General features: G+C 43.9%; 4 protein-coding genes across 4 annotated transcripts; 1 reads left to right on the forward strand and 3 right to left on the reverse strand.

The window, feature by feature from the left end:
• Positions 1-3,339: 3,339 nt before the first annotated feature.
• Positions 3,340-4,642, forward strand: gliI (aminotransferase gliI; the record flags this gene model as incomplete). The annotated part of the gene is made up of 3 exons (XM_057208891.1): positions 3,340-3,468; positions 3,530-4,132; positions 4,193-4,642. The coding sequence occupies 3 exons, from the start codon at positions 3,340-3,342 to the stop codon at positions 4,640-4,642; spliced, it is 1,182 nt and encodes a 393-aa protein (XP_057062665.1).
• Positions 4,643-7,584: 2,942 nt separating this feature from the next.
• Positions 7,585-8,127, reverse strand: N7495_006241 (uncharacterized protein; the record flags this gene model as incomplete). Its single annotated transcript, XM_057208892.1, has 1 exon — positions 7,585-8,127. One exon carries the CDS (start codon positions 8,125-8,127, stop codon positions 7,585-7,587), a length of 543 nt encoding a protein of 180 aa, XP_057062666.1.
• A 656-nt stretch (positions 8,128-8,783) lies between these two features.
• On the reverse strand, positions 8,784-14,482 carry N7495_006242 (uncharacterized protein; the record flags this gene model as incomplete). Its single annotated transcript, XM_057208893.1, has 2 exons — positions 8,784-14,209; positions 14,341-14,482. The coding sequence occupies 2 exons, from the start codon at positions 14,480-14,482 to the stop codon at positions 8,784-8,786; spliced, it is 5,568 nt and encodes a 1,855-aa protein (XP_057062667.1).
• A 1,200-nt stretch (positions 14,483-15,682) lies between these two features.
• Positions 15,683-16,706, reverse strand: gliT (thioredoxin reductase gliT; the record flags this gene model as incomplete). Its single annotated transcript, XM_057208894.1, has 2 exons — positions 15,683-16,244; positions 16,303-16,706. The coding sequence occupies 2 exons, from the start codon at positions 16,704-16,706 to the stop codon at positions 15,683-15,685; spliced, it is 966 nt and encodes a 321-aa protein (XP_057062668.1).
• Between the last annotated feature and the right edge of the window lie 1,577 nt (positions 16,707-18,283).

Genomic DNA, 18,283 nt, shown 5'->3' on the forward strand with positions numbered 1-18,283 from the left:
TAAATCTTGATGAGATGTTCCAGCTAATTTAGTTGTAGGTTCATGATGAAGAGGTGGTTGTTGTAATATAGCTGATGATAATGGAGGTGATGAAGTGAGATCGATATGATCTAAATTGAGCTGCCGGATAGGTGTTGGTGTCTCTAGGAAAGATCCAGGGCGCTTTCTGTGGAAATGACTACCAAAAGTCCGAGATCTTTGTGTTGGATTGACTCCATAACGACTTTTTCGGGCAATATCATCAAGTGGGCGTGTATCTCGAGCTTGCGATTCCTTGAGAGCTGGGAGTAGTTGCAATTGGATACCTCCACGATTGCTACCAGCATGACTACTCTCGACCAGATTGGTGTGCTTAACAAATGCACGGAAATGCTCTTTTTTCATCTTAGTCATTGACTCATTCAGTCCAGAGATTAACCAACGACAAGAAATCTTCTTAACCCAGTCACGAACACGTTTCGACTGTGAAGACTTAAGGGTAGTAATAAGACTTTCACAAGCGCTCCTAGGTGTTATATTCTCGAGCCGTTGCATCATAGGGTACTCAATCTCATTTTGATATCTTGCAAGGTTCCGATGGTAATGAACCTTACAATATATAAACATATGTTGAATATGTTCTTGCCAAGTGTAACTGCCATCAACTGAATGCAGATATTGACCAAACCCACTAGATTGTTTCCCATATATATCAACCATCACAGCGATGATGCCTTTCCGATGAATATGGAACCAATCAATCTTTTTACCGTTAATCGTCTCAAGTATGTTAAACAGACTTTGAAAAAGAAATTGGTAGGATTCGGTTGAGTCACTACTAACAAGGACTCTTGCCAGGTAGACAGTTTGCTCTAAGTCAGGATCTTTTGTGACGAATACAACTTCGTTCAAGATCCCTGTAACTCTTTTAAAAGTCATATCGACCTGAAAGTATTCAATGGTTGTCCAAAAGCGAGCTTGGGCATCGGTAAGACACACAATCCGGAGATTTATACCATCATTATACATCTCGCGAATATAGAGGTCTTCCTTAGGTCCTGATTGCTGCTTACAATGCTCAAGTAAAGCACCTAATAGTAATTAGTATAAAATAACTAAATACAATACGGATCGGTAAGGATCGGTAAGGATTGGTTAAATCAAGATTAGACTATAGGATAAATAATATATAACATACCTATCCAGTTTTGTCCAAGCGGACAGGAAATCACTCTTTGCTTCTTAATCCAAGAAGCAATAAGATCTCTATTACCAAGAGATGGGTGAAGTTCAGGGAGTGATGCAACACCTTGTGCTTGCAAAAACTCAGTCACAATAGAACTGCGGATGAATCGACTATATGATAATGAATGATGATCGGTCCTTTGAATCAGTTGAGTCATATCCTTTATGATGTTGGACGGCGTCTTGCTCATTGGTGGAGGTGGATGTGTATGGGTGCCCCAAGATGCCAAGATTATAAATGGGTAGTTCTTAGTCTCCTTTGGAATCACTGAGATAAAGATAGTATTACATGGGACATAATGGAGATTCATGTCCACATGGTACTGGCACTTTGAAGTCCTTGATTTTGCTGGTACCATCGTTGCGCACGCGAGAGAGTTCACGGTAATATCGCGGCTAGCATGGCCTTCCACAAGTTCTCTGAGATAGACTAAATCATAGCCTTCGAGAACCGGAAACCTATGGAAGTAGTGCTTACCAGATTCATCTTCTGGCTTCTATGCACTACACCCAAGATAATACTGATTTGTTTCAAACGCACTTGAGGAGAACCTCTTCAAAATCATTCGGGAATAATCTCTATGTGTTTTCCCACATTTTCGATCCCATTGTTGACGGCATTTATGATAAAATGCGTAAGTACGTGCGTTCGCTCGGTCATCTCCAAACTTGGTCTGAAAGTAGTTATTGACTTCGATTTTTCTATTTTCAAGATGATCCCAAAGATCAGCAGTGACTTCAGAATGACCAAATTCAGAGGTGAAATCATTTGCGAGTTTCGGACAAGATTTGATACCAGAGCATGACTTCTTAGTAAAGGTGTAAGTGACATTCCTAAGTAGTGGTGATTTCTTATCCCCATGCCAGCGCTTATGCTGGTTTTCACGACCTCCAGCTCCATACTGCATATCTTTGATCATATCTGAAGGATCTAGACCAGTAATCGGCATAAGATATGCAAATCCGTCTGGATGCGTCTGAGGGTACTCAGGTAGACATGCGGCGTATTGTAGGAATCTGACTTTATTATATCCACCAGATATTGGAACAGAGGAAAGTTGGAAGCCGTGAGGGTTCTCCTGAGTAAGAGTAGGTAGGTCGGTAGGGGATTGAGAGAAGGTTTCTAGGCTTTCCCTTTCGTCATTAAGATTCAAGAAATGATCAGGATCATAGAGTTCATCAAATGGAATTGATCGATTTTTCTTCCAAGATAAAATCATAGCAGAAGCCATAATTATAAAGATTCTTAAGAAAGTGAAGGCAAACAGAAATGAAAAAAAAGAGAAATCTGTACAAATAGAAGGGAATTTGTGGGTTCATAAATTGAATTATGAGAGATCATATTCTTAGAAATTAAACGATATATATAGAGAAGTATAAATAGACAAAAAAAGCAAATACCTAAATCTTCAGTCTAGTAAATAATGGTAAGGATCAGTAAAAGATGGTAAAAGATAGGAATCGATTTGCAAGGACTGAGATGTAAATAGATACAGTCTACAGATATATATACAGATATAGATATATTGTTATGAAATTTTATAATTTTAGATGAAAACTTCAAAAAATGATAATAAGTTCCTAAAACCAGTTCCAAAGTATTATTCTTAGGAATTCCTTTAATAATTATATCTATATTATCAAAATCTGAATTGAGTTGACTGTTTTATTGTTGAATGAAGGAAGAAACATTTTACAAATTCCTGGTAAATTATCGAAAATTGAAGCTAGGTGGCGGGGTGGTAGGGTTGAAGCACCGTAAGTCAAATCTTGCATATTACCACATAAGATGGCTATTTACCACTACCCGACGACCTTTTTTTTTTAGCTCCCCGACAAACTTATTATGATGTATCATATTACCCACAAAAAATGAAATACAGAGTTTTTATTGGCCGATAAGACGAAAAGTTCGTCGGGTGGTAGGGTGGCGGGGTCGACCCTGCCACCCCGCCGCCTGTATACTCAAAAATTCCGACTTAACTACCGTTAATTTTCTTCATATTTAACTTACATGAATGACATGAGAAATCAGTACTACAGTTTTGATACACTATGACCTTAAAAATTTCCGATTGCTGTAGAGAAAGAAATGCAACGCTCATACCCAATCTCATGGGTAGGCACGATGTTGTTCTCTCCGAGGATACTTCTACCATCGACCTTAGTACGGCTGAAAACTGGGCGGCCAAAATGTTACTGCTGCAATCTATCAATGGGGCATATAGCGAACTATCCGAACATGTATGTTTGTGTCTCCTCGCCCATGATACTTCTGTCTTTAGACACTCACGGATATCACCAGAACTTGGCCTATCCATCCAGCATTGGTGGCTGTCCAACTACTCGAGAGCGCATCGCAGACTTGCTTAATCGCCACTTCAAGCCCTCAATTACTGTCAAAAGCTCTCACATTGTCTTGACAGCCGGAGCCAGCTTCGCCTTGACGGCACTTGTGGAGCAGATCTGTAATCCGGGGGATGGGATCTTAATTGCTGCGCCATACTGGGCCGGTCTTGATATTTCGATCAGCACTCACTGCCATGCCACAATTGTGCCTGTCCATGTGCCCTTAAATGATTTTTTCAGCAAAAGCAGTATTCAGAGTTACCAAGAAGAGATCAACAATTCTAAAATCCCTATCAAGGCCATTCTAGTCTGCAATCCACACAACCCATTGGGTCAGTGCTACCCCCGGGAGACTTTGCGGGCTTTGCTCGAACTCTGTGAGCGTCATAAGTTGCACTATATTTCAGATGAAGTATATGCTCTTTCTGCACATCAGCCATTTGCGGTAGATTTTCAACCATTTGTTTCGGCACTTCAACTCGGTAAAGATGGTCTGAAAGATCAGATTCATGTTGTATACAGTTTGAGCAAGGACTTTGGCTGCAACGGAATCCGCGTCGTGAGTGATTTTGCAAAATTGCGATGAATATTACTAAAACCTCATTCCAAACAATTTTAGGGTGCGCTTATCACTCAATTCAATGATGCTGTGCGCCTGAGTACCGCTCTGAGCGTTTACAATCAAGTATCTACATTGTCAACTGTGTTGGCATCGAAATTGATTCTGAAGCCTGCCACCGTTGAGAAAATCGCAAAGCATGGGGGTGAACAGCTCATTGAAGCATACAAGTCCGTAAAGTCTTTCCTAGAGAAAGAAAAGACCCAGTATGTACCAGTAACTCATGGTATGTTCGTGTTTGCTAGACTTGGAAGGGTCAATGATTTCGATGAGGAAGAGAGGCTATTGAAATGTTTCAAATGCAGAGGATTATCTGTTTCATCAGGATCGGGCTATCATTTTCAAGAGGCTGGGTGGTTTCGTATCTGTTACGGAGTTCCTGATGAGCAGCTACAAGAGGGTCTCAGGAGGATTGGTCTTGGTATTCAGGATTTCCAAGCTGGTAAGTGAACTTGCTCGATGCCTCAGGCGCCAGTCTAGTAAATAAAACAAGATATAGATGTTGGAGTCGGACTCCACAAGTTCAATCTTGCTTCGATGTACTTATATATATAAGCAGAATTTCAGATGAACAGGAGCTGTGTAGCTAGCGTAGAAGAGACTTTATATTTACTCGGTCGCTCAAAATGAAGTTTGGGCTATGTCGTACTTCAGACAAAGTCATTATTAGATTACCCGGACAGTCTCACCAAGGATGACTACAGTGACCTATCAGGATTATATTCAGTATATACGTGGATACAAGTTGGTCAGCATGATCAAAATACCCATTGAAATGCATTACAGCAGGAGCTCTGTCACGATCCTGGAAGGACCGCTCCAGGTTCTTAAGGTAGAGGCTCATCTTCGAACCCGAACTTCGATAGCTTAGGGAGAAGAAGGGAAGCACGAAGAACGACAAGTTCCCTTAAGGGTTTGGACATAGTGTCTGGACTTCGTCTTAGGGTTTTGGTTCATTCGAGGTTAAGCTATTTCGCATTTGAAGTTCAAAATCATGAACTTACAAATACGGGAGAAGCTACGAAGTTCGCTCCCAAAATCTCTCGTGGGTTAAACACGAAACGCACTTAAGACGAACGAAGAAGTTGAGTTGTAGAAGTAAGGGGTGTTGTCGAAGTATCGTACTTCGATACGAACTTCGATGGCGAACCACGAATCACATACGATTCCTTATACGGCACAATACGGAATACGAGGAAGGATAGATAGCCTCAAAACACGAAGTACGAAACACGGGACGAGGAATGGTATAAAATAGAGGAGCTGAACCACGAGAGAAGGTCAGCGATTAACTTGGTTAATTACTACGAACTACATTTCGAACATACTTCTTTTACTCTGATCATCAAATCCTTAGAACTTTGTACCTTACGTAGAACTTTTTTACAGCACCAGCCCGTTATATTTTGAGTTGGTTGAAGAAACCATTGGCAAATATGGTGCCGATACGGCCGATATTTTCAACTTCGACGAGACAGGTTTCGCGATGGGGGTAAATACGACTAAAAAAAGTCATTGTACCTGCTGAATATTATGGTCGAAGAGCTATCTTATTCAGGAAGCGGCATTAAGAATCTAAACAGAGCCAGAATGGGCCCGCCCAGATAGCTTCCAGGACCGAGCAAGGGACAAAGATAAGAGAAGAAGAAATGGATGGAGCCCTCTAGAGGCGTTCCAATTTAGGAAAGAAGGCGTCCTGACGACACAAGAAACTAAGTGGGAGACCCGGAAATCATTCGTTCTGGCGCCATGGGAGGCACGCATCCCATGCATCATTCAGTCAGATCTAGAAGTAGCCTAGACCTCGGTATACGATATTGAATGCAGACAAAACCAGCCACTAATATATTACTCAGAGGGAAACAGGAAAAAGGGTCATATTGGCGCTGCGGCCATCGTCCAAAACGAAGGAATGTTCTTGAGAAGACACCTCGGTCCTAACAATGAATCAATAGTCCATGTTATGGAGCTCAACGGGATAGAGATGGCGATTGCCGACTTCGTCAAGCTCCAACAGAGTTCAAAAGATGACCCCAGGTACATAAAGATGGTCATATTCTCTGACTGCTAGGCTGTGATCTAAGCTATTCAAAACCTAAAGCGATCGTCGAGTTAGTTCGTGCTCGCCTTAATCTATGACCACGTCCGGGCCCTTAGATCGCTGTACCAAACACTCGCGATCGACAAGATTCCCACCGAGGTCCGATGGATACCCGCCCACACAATTATTCCTGATAGTGAGAGTGCGGACGTTGAAGCAAAGTTGACAACGGAGAATGCTGTGGGGTCGGAACAAGGTTTTCCTAGTTCCGACCTTAATTCAGGAACCAGGCTAATGGTGATCGCTAAACGCGAGGTGTGGGCACGTATGAGGGCACGATAGGCGCGGGAGTGGGCGAGGGAAACAACTGGTAAACTAAACCAGAGACTCACGAAGGTACCTGAAAAGAAGAACCTTTAGAGATTTGAAGTGTTGCCGAAAGCATACTCTCTAGTAATGGTCCAGTTGCGATCAATGAGGATTGCCCTAAAGCACTTCCTTTTCAAGATCAACAAAGCTGACTCGGACGATTGCGGCTGCGAAGAGGGATTCCAAACGCCGAGACACATGCTCCTACAGTGTCCGTTATGCGCGAGCTTAAGGAAGCAGATTTTGACCAAGATCCAGGCACGGGCGGAGTTAGAATCGAATAAGATGGCGGGTTACGATGCCTTCGTATCAAACTTGTAGGCCACCCGCTGTGTGGCCAAATTCATGATCCAAACAGGTCTCCTCAGGCAGTTTAGACATATAGACACTGGATCTGACTCTGGAATAGACCCTGAATCAGACGAAGACCCAGGTTGGAGGAGACTACGATAACTTGTTACGAATGGCGCAGCGTGGTGAAGACGCTGCGTATTAAGAACGACAATACCGAGGCCTACCGAGAGGCTAAGGACGAATACATCGACAAGTTCAACGAACGACAAAAGGACTGAAACGAGGGGAGGAGAATGCTATGAAGGGGGAGAGGGGAAACAAAGGAAGTTGGCTACGGAGGGAGAGCTACGGGTTACTATGCATGGAGGGCGTTATAGTTTAAAGAGAGATTTCGGTTTATGATGACATGACGCCATATTTCCTTTTTATCTAATACCTTGACATTCTGGCGTTTGGAATACCCTAGTTTCTGCCGGAGGAAACGCCTGCATAGCCATACGCTACTATTTAGGTTGCATCAGGTTGATAGAGTATTGGTTGATTGATTGATTGATTGATTGATTAGTTGATTGATTGATTGATTGATTAATTGATAGGCTATATCATCCAACGGTCCAGCGGCAATGGGTTAAAAAATGGGAGAGCTCCATCGACACAATAGGGCAGATGAAAAAAGCCTGTCGTATAGTCACGGCTGGCTGTAAACCAGGGCTCGGAGGTACAAACAGGTGCGAATGACTGGGGAGTATAGGACAGTCACCTGCCCATTTACCATAATCTGTTCGAGAAAAATGGTTTGCTCGTAATTGGTGATAAAACCATGCTTTAAGTGAAGCTCATGCATGTAGCCCAGTGTCTGTGCAAAGGCTATTGTTCGTCCTGCATCATCTAAGCCCTCCAAATCATGTTCCCACACCCACGGGGTCTTCACCTCTCCGACTCCCATCACTTGAATGGTCACTTTATCTAGTATAGCAAGATCAGGCTTCCCCGAATAGTTGATATTCGCGCTCTTGAATCCGCCATACTGGACATTGATTTGTTGTGCCTGAAGCATTTTGTCTAAATAATGACCTAATTGGTTGTGTAGGCGGCTTGTTACAATTTCCTTGTTACATGCAGGGATTGTCTTGGGAGAATCTGCTCTAAAGCAAATGATTCGGGTGCTCCAGCTTTCTTGGCTGTTAAGGGTGGCCTGGAAATTGATAATAAAGTTCGGGTCTTCAGCCATTGTATGCATGTATAAGATATTATGCTATGCGCTCGATTTTGTCCGATGGGTGGAACTGACTAGTCTGGGGAAGGGTTGCTTGAAAAATTCGCGTGCTCGAACTTGGGCGGCCATTCGATCTGATTTAGATGAACTAAATAGTCAGCTTCAAATACCAATAATGCCTCATTAACACAGGCAGAGGTAACTTACTATGATTTGGGTGACCCTGAATGTGAAAACTAGCAATTTGGAGGTGCCTCATGGAAATTAAGATGATGTGGAAAGGAAAACTTGTGGGTCGTCAACACTCTACGTGTGCATGTTTTGTTTTCAAAAGGAATCAGGGACCTCAGGCTTATACCCAATGCAACTTCTCGGTAAATATCTGTCGATACCACTAGACCAAAGTGGGGCACAGGACGAATGGTTCCGATGCTGTTAGTTCGACATGAAGTGAATCTAGCGAGTTTTGTCTATATAGTTACAGCGAGGATAAGATTGAAAAACACACCTCTTACAACTTCGCATCGACACACCTAGATTTATTCCATCGAGAATACTAGCTGCATATGCACCGAAGAACGTCACCGTTCCGACAATATCTACTGCTACTACTACAATATACGAACAATGTGGGGAATGAAAGAAAAGATTCATATTCAATAATGAGAAATTTATAACAGAGAGGATGTCTCCCTCATTGTCTCTAAAATCAAAGCAACAGCTTCCGCGGAGACCATATCTTCCATGTATTCAAAATCACACAATGTATGGTGTTCCTCTTCAGTGAATTCAACCAGAAGCGGAAACTTCGCACCTGTCGTTCTGCAATGTCCAGATTCCAATTTGATATCTGGAAACTCGATACTTTTTGTGATGGAATCTTCCCATCTGTTATAAACGACCATCACTTGGAAAAGCTCGTGTTGCCCAGTGATCTTCCGAATGTCTTTAAGGGGAATGGAGTGTATTAAGGCATTTTGTATCGAAAATTGCACTGTTTTTATGAGATCTTCGAAATCATTGAGGCTTTTGGATAATAAATTTACGCGTACGGGTAGGCGGTCGAGAAAACAGCCCAGAAGATCTTCAGTACCAGGCTCAGCGCGATCAATATGCGGTATGCCGACGATGACATCTTGAAGTCCTTGAAACTTTGTAAGTGCATCTCCCACAAGAGCGACGTAAAGTGCCATTGATCCCACGAGGGCTTGGGGTTTTTTCAATTTCACAGATTGTGAGTGTCCAACAAAGGATCTAGAACCCTCCACAGGCGATCGAAATAAGGGACTAGGCAAATCGAGTAGATTGTTTCGCCAGTATGCGGCATGTTCATTCCGAGTGAACAAAGATGACTGATGATCTTTCTGCCATTGGGCCCAGATAGTGTAGTCTGGGATTCCCTGTGCAGGCACAGTCCCCCTTGTTTCAGAATCGCTTTCTATGGAATGGAGATACTCATCTCGAATATCTTGCAGAAGCAGCTTCATCGCAACCTTATCCGTAATTATGTGATGTTGCGAAATGATCATATCGACCCATGAACTGTTTTGAGTGATCATGATTCTGGATAGTGGACCAACAGCCAGATCAAACGGTCGGTTTACAAAGCTGCTGATTGAGATCTCAGACACCTTGTCCATGATTACTTCACAGGAAGCATTAGTCTGCTCCCGTGAGATGCTACCATCAATGACTTTAAATAAACTCCGGAGAAGTGGATCATGAGAAGTGGCTCGTGCAATGGCTTTCTCGAATAATCTCAGGTCAATGTCTCCTAATAATCGTAGGTGACAGGTCACATTGAAGGCTTGAGGTGTTGGAGACAATGTTGACAATTTGAAGATCTCTTCTTCAATATGAGAGACACTTCTGTATGGTGGTTTGGCAGTTTTCCAGGTTGAAGTAAAAGACCGCTGATAAGACAGCCCATGTTCATCTGGCAAATGACTTGTAATCTTCTTGCATAATCCCGACAAAGTCGTATTCCAAATGAACAAACCCATGGGCAGTTTTGTGTTCAGTCGACGACTGGCGATTTGAGCTGCTTTGATCTGTGAAAGAGAATTACCTCCGAGTGCCAAAAAGTCCGACTCTGCGTCAAAATCCCGGGTTTCGGGAAGGCCTATCGCTTCGCGCCAAACTTGAGCCATCAAAGACTGGAGTGATGTCAACTGAATTTGACTTGGTTTCCTTGATAGATCCAAATGCGACTGCAATGCTTTGCGATTAAGCTTCTGATTCGGCATCGTAGGTAGAACAGGAAGTGAGAAAATGATCGAAGGGCAAGAATAATCAGGCAATCTGGCTCGAAGGGCTACTTGGAGACCAGAGATATCGACATTTTCTGGCTCAACATACGCAAGAAGGGTTTGATTGCTCACAAGAACTGCTGCCCGATGAACTTGCGGACTGGCAGTCCGAATGACATTTTCGACCTCATTCAACTCAACCCGGTAGCCTCGTATCTTGACCTGGTTATCATATCGTCCCAGAAACCTAGGCTCCATATTCTCTGTCCAGATTGCACAGTCTCCGGTCCGATACATGTGATTTCCAGGCACAAATGGGTCCGAGATGAAATGTGTACGAGAAACAGATTCCATGTCAGCGCCGATATATCCATTGGCAATTTGGATGCCACTCAGGCAAATCTCTCCAGGTACACCAATGGGGACTGGTTGATTCCGGGAATCAAGTAAATAAACTCCAACGCGAGGAATTGATTGGCCCAAGGTAACTTCCTCATATGGATTAAGAAGTTTGAACAAGCACCCGATTGTGCACTCGCATGGACCATAGGAGTTGTAAACAGTTCTATTATTTGTCCAACGGTCTGCAAGAGCCTGCGGAACCGCCTCTCCGGCAAAGAGAATGGTGTCAATATTCGAAAAATCGGAAGGATCCAACACCGAGAGAAATGATGGTGTAATCATAGTTGCATCAACTCGTGATAGATGAGCAAATGGATCTGCTGGATCTACTAGAACAAGAGTAGCTCCGAAGCAGAGTGTTCCAAAAATCTCGGCTTGATTGACATCAAACCCCGGGGAAAACATTTGCGAGTGGCGTCGACCTGGGCGAGCGCCCATGCGAGCAGGCTCATAGGCGAGGTATGAGACCACTGCTTGATGTGGGATCTGAACACCTTTGGGAATACCGGTAGATCCAGATGTGAAGGTGATGTATGCAATGTCCTCTCCCATCACCGTTGTCTCGAGCTGAGGACACATATTCACGCGTTTCTCTTCCAGGATTTTATGCAAAAGGATGTTTTCTTGGAAAATGGATTGGAACTTTGAATGAGAGCATTCGTTAGGGAAAATGCAGAGTCTCACTTCAGCCGTCCGTATCATGCTGTGCATTCTCTGGTGAGGTAATTTCGTATCAAGCGGAACGTAAATAGTTCCAGCTTTCATCACGGCAATGACAGAAATGACCCATTCAAAGCTTCGATCACTAATTATCCCCACAGCATCTCCAGGACTAACGCGGGCTGCAATAATTTGGGCGATATAATTGCCCAGCTGGTCTAGCTCCCGATATGTCATAGACCTGGTGAGCGATTCAACTGCCATTGCTTCTGGCCACTGGTTAACACCTAACTCAAAACTATCCTTGAGATTAGATGGTCCTATGTAGGGATTCAGGAGAGTTGGGGATTTTGTAATGAGAGAGATAAACTCGCTTGGCTCCAACATTCTTTCGCAAACCTGACGTATTGTGTAACATTGAGGATCGAGCAGTGCTAGAAAAATGTTTCGGAAATGGATCATCATGCGCTGCATAACTTTTTTCGCATAAATTTCCTGGTTATGTATACCCCGGAGCAGGATATGATCTCCTTCTTGCCGAATAATGACGGTCAAGTCGAATTCTGGAACATCGGCACGAGAGAATTTCCAGGTAGAATCTGTAAGCCCTGGCAAGCTGTACTCCAGAAATAAGGTGGACTGATAAACTCTTGAGTGACTCCCTGGCATTATGGTTTGTAATGCTTCTTGCGATGACCACTGATGTGAGCTGATATCAAGTAGTAGGCGCTGAACGCTTGCAATGAAGTCAAATTTGATATCGCAGTCCACAAGGCTGATTGGAAATGGACATGTATTCAGAGTTGGGCCCACGACTGTGTCGATCCCTTGGAAAGGAAAGTCGCGACCCGAGAAAACAGTTCCGAATATGACCTGATCCTGTGCTGTATAAGACCGTAGCAGAAGGGCCCAGGCAGCATGTATGACTGCAGCCAATGTAACACCCTGTGTTCGACATAAGTATTCAGCCTGAGTTAATTCAAGGTCAACCTCGGCAGTAGTAATGCCGAAGCGCTGCTCGTATATTTCATCCTTCGGCTTTGGAAGGGTCAATGGAACAGCATCGGCAACCTTCGACAGTGCCTCCTTCCAAAATTCCATTTGCTTCTCCATCGGAAGCTTGATCTGTGATAAATTTTGCGAGAACTGCCAGAACTGCGCAGGCATGCCCCTCAAAATCTTTCCCTCCAGAAGTGTTTGGACTTGCTCGATGATGTTACTCATGGACCAGCCATCAATAACGCTATGATGAACAAGCCACAACAAACTGGCATTTGTATTGCTCTTATTCAAAATAAGCCGAAAGATATTGCGAGGCTGGAAGACATTACTATCTGCGTCATGGACTGTGCTTTTGATCAACTCTTCAGATTCACCCAAGAGAGCAAAGGAAAACTTTTCATCAGCCACCCAACGAGTTTCCCAGTCATGATGGTACTCAGGACTGATTTTCTGCATGCCTTCAATCAAATCAAATGTTGTTTTGAATATAGTATGCCGCTCTAGAGCTACCTTCCAGGCGTTTCGAACTTTGTCATTGTATCCCGTTTCGGAATTCCAAGGAAGCTCGATGGTCACCAGCATGTAACTTGTCCCTGGACTTTTGATCGAAGATCTAATCATTCCAATCTGTGTTGCCGTAATCGCGGACGTGATGAAGGAATTATTCTGCATGCTATCCATTGAAGGCACTGACTGTGTCTCTTTTTTGGCACTAACTGGCTCCAGCCGCTTAGACAAAATAGCCAAGGAAACTGGCGCAAATAAATCCTGAAAACTGAGTTCATACCCTTTTTGGCGCAGGCTTGACAACAGCTTGATAGCAAGAAGGGAGTTTCCACCAAGCTCCCAGAAACTGCAATGAGTAGTTACTGAGCCAACGAAATGCCCCAGTGTTTCAGCAACCGTTACTTGAAGTATTTCTGAAGGAGTACCGCTCATAGTATTCGAAAAAATGCTTTCAGATATGGACTTGAAATAGCCTCGCAACTTGATCAAATCTATCTTTCCACTGGATGTGCGACATAACTCTTGCAAGGCGATTATTTGATCAGGAACGACGAACTTATCATGAGAATCAGATAGCTGCAGTCGCATCTCTGTGACATTGATGCTTTCAGGAGTGACAGCTCCCAGCAATCTACCATCGTGCATGAAAGCAGCCGCTGAACATACACCCGGGTATGAAGTCAGGATAGGAAGAACGTCCAAATCGATATTGATAAGGTTACCTCTATTCTTCACCATGCTATCCTCCCGGCCACAAAAAGCAATACCCCAGGGTTCTCTGCGAGCTCGGTCAAGTGTCCGGTACACTCTACTGCCATTCCGCATAATAAATCTTTCAGAAGTCAATGTTTCGTTCTTATAGTACCCAGATCCCAGACCGGGTCCACTGATACAAATTTCCCCCTCATCAGATTCCTCAAGGTGCTCATTTAGAATTAGCAATTCTGTCTCCGCCATCGCTTCTCCAAGAATAATTGGATTTCCAGGTTGCAACTCGGCCATACTGGTACAGATGGTGGCCTCCGTTGGCCCGTAGCAGTTGAAGATTCGCCGTTGTGGGCTCCACCATCGCTCGATCAACGCTAAACTTGGAGATTCACCTCCAAGAAAGATCTTCTTGAGCCGTGGATATCCGTTAGGGTCCCCAAACGTGACAAGGAGCGATGGAGTTGCCGGAAGAATGGTGCAGATCTTTGCGTCCTCCAAAACCCTGTCCGGTTCAGACAGAACTAAAACGCCCCCATAGCAGAGACAGCTGAAGAAAACTCCCCAAGCGGCTAGAACACAAATTTTATTTTAGCATGCTTTCATGTCTTTCAGTTTTCCTGACTGCACTTACCATCAAAAGCAAGAGAGAATAAAAGAAGCACTTTGTCGTTGCTATCAACTCCCAAATTGAAAGGCATACCTCTCTTGTGTCCTTGCATAACATAATTTTCCACACATCGGCGGGGAATAACAACGCCTTTCGGGTTCCCCGTGGTCCCAGAAGTGAAAATGACATATAATGGATTCTCAGAGTCACCAGGGGTATCAAATTCTCCAGTCATGACTGGAACATTCTTGTCGCCCAAAGAAGCATTATATTCGGAACTAACATCTTCTGGGTCGATATTTGGGTACCCTGCGGTATTCAGTCCGCTCAGCTCACATATAATCACGATCTTCGGCTCGACAGATCGCAAAACTGCATCGACTCTCGCTTGGCTCCAAGCGCTGACATCTATAGGCACAAAGCAGGCACCCAGTCGTATCAGCGCCAGAATAGCCGCGACACTCTCCAAAGACCTTGAGAGAAATATCGGTACTGTGTCCTCTTTCCTTATACCACGTGAATTAAAGAACACAGCTAGAAAAGAGGAAGTCGTATCAAGTTGCTCGTAGGTTAAGCTTCTATGTCTCTGAGAGCGGCAATTGAATTTGGCTGATTGCGAGCATTTGCTTTGATCATGTCACATATGGACTGGGGCTGGAGTTTATTTTCCAAAAGGGCTGGTGACTCAGATATAGTGTGTTGGGTCATGTTTGAAAGGCAGTTTGGTTTTTGGACAATCTGAAGTAGAGGTGGGAGGAAGGTACTAGTTAAATTTGCTACAAGTTGGCTTTGGCAATATATTGTTCTTTTACGGAGACTAAACTTCGGTGAATATTTAAGCCTCAGTGACTCGATTCAGACTGCATGATTTAGGCAAAGCCAGATGGGTTTTGAGAACTTCAAAAGACTAAAGCTCAATAAAGGATTCATGAAGCCTTGTCGACTACTCTATGTCTTCAAAGTATGAATTCTCTGCTTCTTCTTGGGATAATAGATTATACCATTTGAAAGATGTACAGCTAATCATAAAAATGTTCAACTAACTGCTAAATTAATTTATTACGGAGTTTTGACAGAAATCTAAGAAAAATCTCTATTGATTCCCCAGGAACTGGGAAAAGCTAAGAGCTTATCATGTTGTAAAAGATAACTCACTTCTAGTAAAACGCAATGAAGAGCCTTCAAAGGGGTAGATATTTGCTGAAATGGAGTAAAAAGCGTGATCACAGCTCAAATGGACTTAAACTTTATGCGTAAGGTATGCCACAACGGACACAGTTCAATACATCGAAAATTTGCCTAATCTGAAAAGTATCAGATAGTGATTACAGCGAAGAGCAAATTTTATTGGAAACAATTTTGTATAAAAAACGACTTCGCGGATGCAGAGCGAGTCCAGAATGAACGGGAGCATGAAAAGGTCCTCGAATTGAGCCTAAACAAACAGGGGCTTCTGCCCCTGGTTCTCTGCTTCGATTTGAGTTGAGACTCCCATTCCAGCGAGAGAACCAGAGAAAATAGCATGGGGAACGTTTTTCAAAATTCCACAGTTGTCACCGGCCACAAAAACACCCTTCTCGGTGGTTTGATAAAAGGGAGGACCTGCTTTGATATCACCACTTGGGGTGAGCTCCAAGCCCAGCTGCTCTGCAAACTGACCATGAAGCTTTGTCGCGGGTGTGTGGGCTATAAATCCTTCTAAAACGCTACTTCCATCCTCGAACTCCACAAGCACGCTTGCCTTCTCAGCTTGCTTGGAGAGGCGCTTGATTACGCGAGAGTCTACCTTCATGACAACTGAAGCTCCAAAATCTGCACTCACTTCCTTGGCTAGATCTTCAGAGCCATTTGTGTAGATTGTGACAGTCTGGGTGAGTGCGGATACTTGCCGAGCGACGTGCAGAGCCCAAGGGGACTTGGAAAGTCCATCAATGGCGAGAACACCAGCTGAAATACAACCTCGCTCCTCGTAACCTTTGCAGAACAGACAGTGAAAACTTTGTAAAAGGTCAGCTCAGAATAGTCCACTAGGTAGTCATCTTGGTGTTGCCTTACATTCCCTTGCCCCAGCACTCAGCGTAGCCGTCAATATTAGGGTAGATGTCTGTGACACCGCTGCAAAGAATGAGCTTCTTGCCATTCCATACATTTCCTTTTTCATCCCTTAGGGTGAAGCCTTCACCTGACACCTTTTTGTTGACGATGGACACAGCGGTTCTCTTAAACTGGATATGGTCATAATTTGAGAGAATATTCTCTATGGCTTTTCCACGGAACTCTGATGGCTTGATGTGATCAAATCCTGGGATCAAATGCATATAGTCCGCGGTGTCATTTCGATAGGTTCCAGCATCAAAAATGATTGAAGTCTGCTGTTGACGAGCGAGAGTGAGGGCAGCGGTAAGACCGGCTGGGCCGCCACCAATGATGAGAGCGTCAGTTGAATCCGCCATTTCCATTGACGAAATGAAGATGAAAGAACAAAAAGTTTGAATCAGACTTATGATAAAAAACGAAGTGAGAAGGTATTTAAAGTAGAGAAGAATATGGTGTCAAATATTTGTTGTTATTTGATTTATTATGGTATCAAGGCAGAGAGAAATGACACAAGTCGTACAGCGCACACTAAGTATCAAGTGGCCCTTGCTTTTAAAGGCCGATTTAATATCCGATAGGAGTAAAATTTACAAAAATACTTTGTATCTTGCATGTCTGTCTTTTATCAAGCTCATGAGCCATTGTGCGCTCGCAAGGTCCCCTGTCACTCAACCTTGAGCGATATTGCCATTATCTAAGCATAAAATCCATCTTAATATCACCTATAAAATACCGAATGTTTGATCAATTTTAGAGAAATGATTTTATCTTATAAAGATGTGAAGATAAAACAATTCACATATTAAATCAATCAATCAATCAATACTCTATTAACCTGATGCAGCCTAACTAGTAGCGTATGGCTATGCAGGCGTTTCCTCCGGCGGAAACAGGAGTATTCCGAACGCCAGAATGTCAAGATAGATACAAAAGAAATGTGGCGTTGCGCCATTGTACACCGAAATCCCATATCCCACTTCTTAAACCGTAACGCCCTCCATGTAATATCGCTTGTAAATCACCTCTCCCCTGTTTCTCCTCTCACCACTCCTTATGTTCTTCTCCACTCCTGTTTTCCTCCTTTTGTTGTTCATTGAAGTTATCGATGTATTCTTCTGAAGCTTCTCGGTAAGCTCTAGGTTTCGTCGTTCCTAACACCTAGCGTCTTCACCCCGCTGCGCCATTCGTAGCTAGTTGTCTTAGTCTCCTCTAGCCTGGGTCTTCGTCTTGTTCAGAGTCAGATCCAGCGTCTATATGTCTAAACTGCCCGAGGAGGCCTGTTTGGATCATGAATTTGGCCATATAGCGGGTGGCTTGCGAGTTTGATACCAATGCATCGTAGTCAGCCAGCTTGTTCATATCCAAGTCCGTCCGTGCCCGGATCTTGGTCAACATCCGCCTCCTCAGGCTCGCGTATAACGGACACTGCAGGAGAACGTGTTTCGGCGTTTAAGACCCTTCTCCGCAGTTACACTCGTCCGAGTCGGCTTCGTTAATCTTAAAGAGGAAGTGCTTAAGAGCAATCCGCATTGATCGCATCTGGATCATCACTGCAGAGTACGCCTTCGGTAACCCCTCGAATCTCCGTAGATTCTTTTTCTCCGGCGCCTTCGTTAGTCTCTGATTCGGTCTGCCAGTTGTTTCCCTCGCCTACTCCTACGCCCATCATGCCCTCGTACGCGCCCGCACCTCGCGTTTTGCGATCGCCATTAGTCTGGTTCCTGGAGCGTGGTCGGAACTAGGAAAACCTTGTTCCGTCCCCGCAATATTCTCCGTAGCCAACTTTGATTCAACATCCGCGCTCTCATTGCTAGGCACACCCGCGTGGGCGCGGAATCCAATGGATTTCGATGGGAATCGTATCGACCGCGGGTGTCTGTCGGAGCGATCGGAGGGTCCGGAAATGGTCATAAATTAAGTCGAGCATGTACTAGCCTGA

This window comes from Penicillium taxi (genome assembly GCF_028828555.1).
Source record: "Penicillium taxi strain IBT 34144 chromosome Unknown utg000004l_segment0_segment0, whole genome shotgun sequence".
Classification (NCBI taxonomy): Eukaryota; Fungi; Ascomycota; class Eurotiomycetes; order Eurotiales; family Aspergillaceae; genus Penicillium; species Penicillium taxi.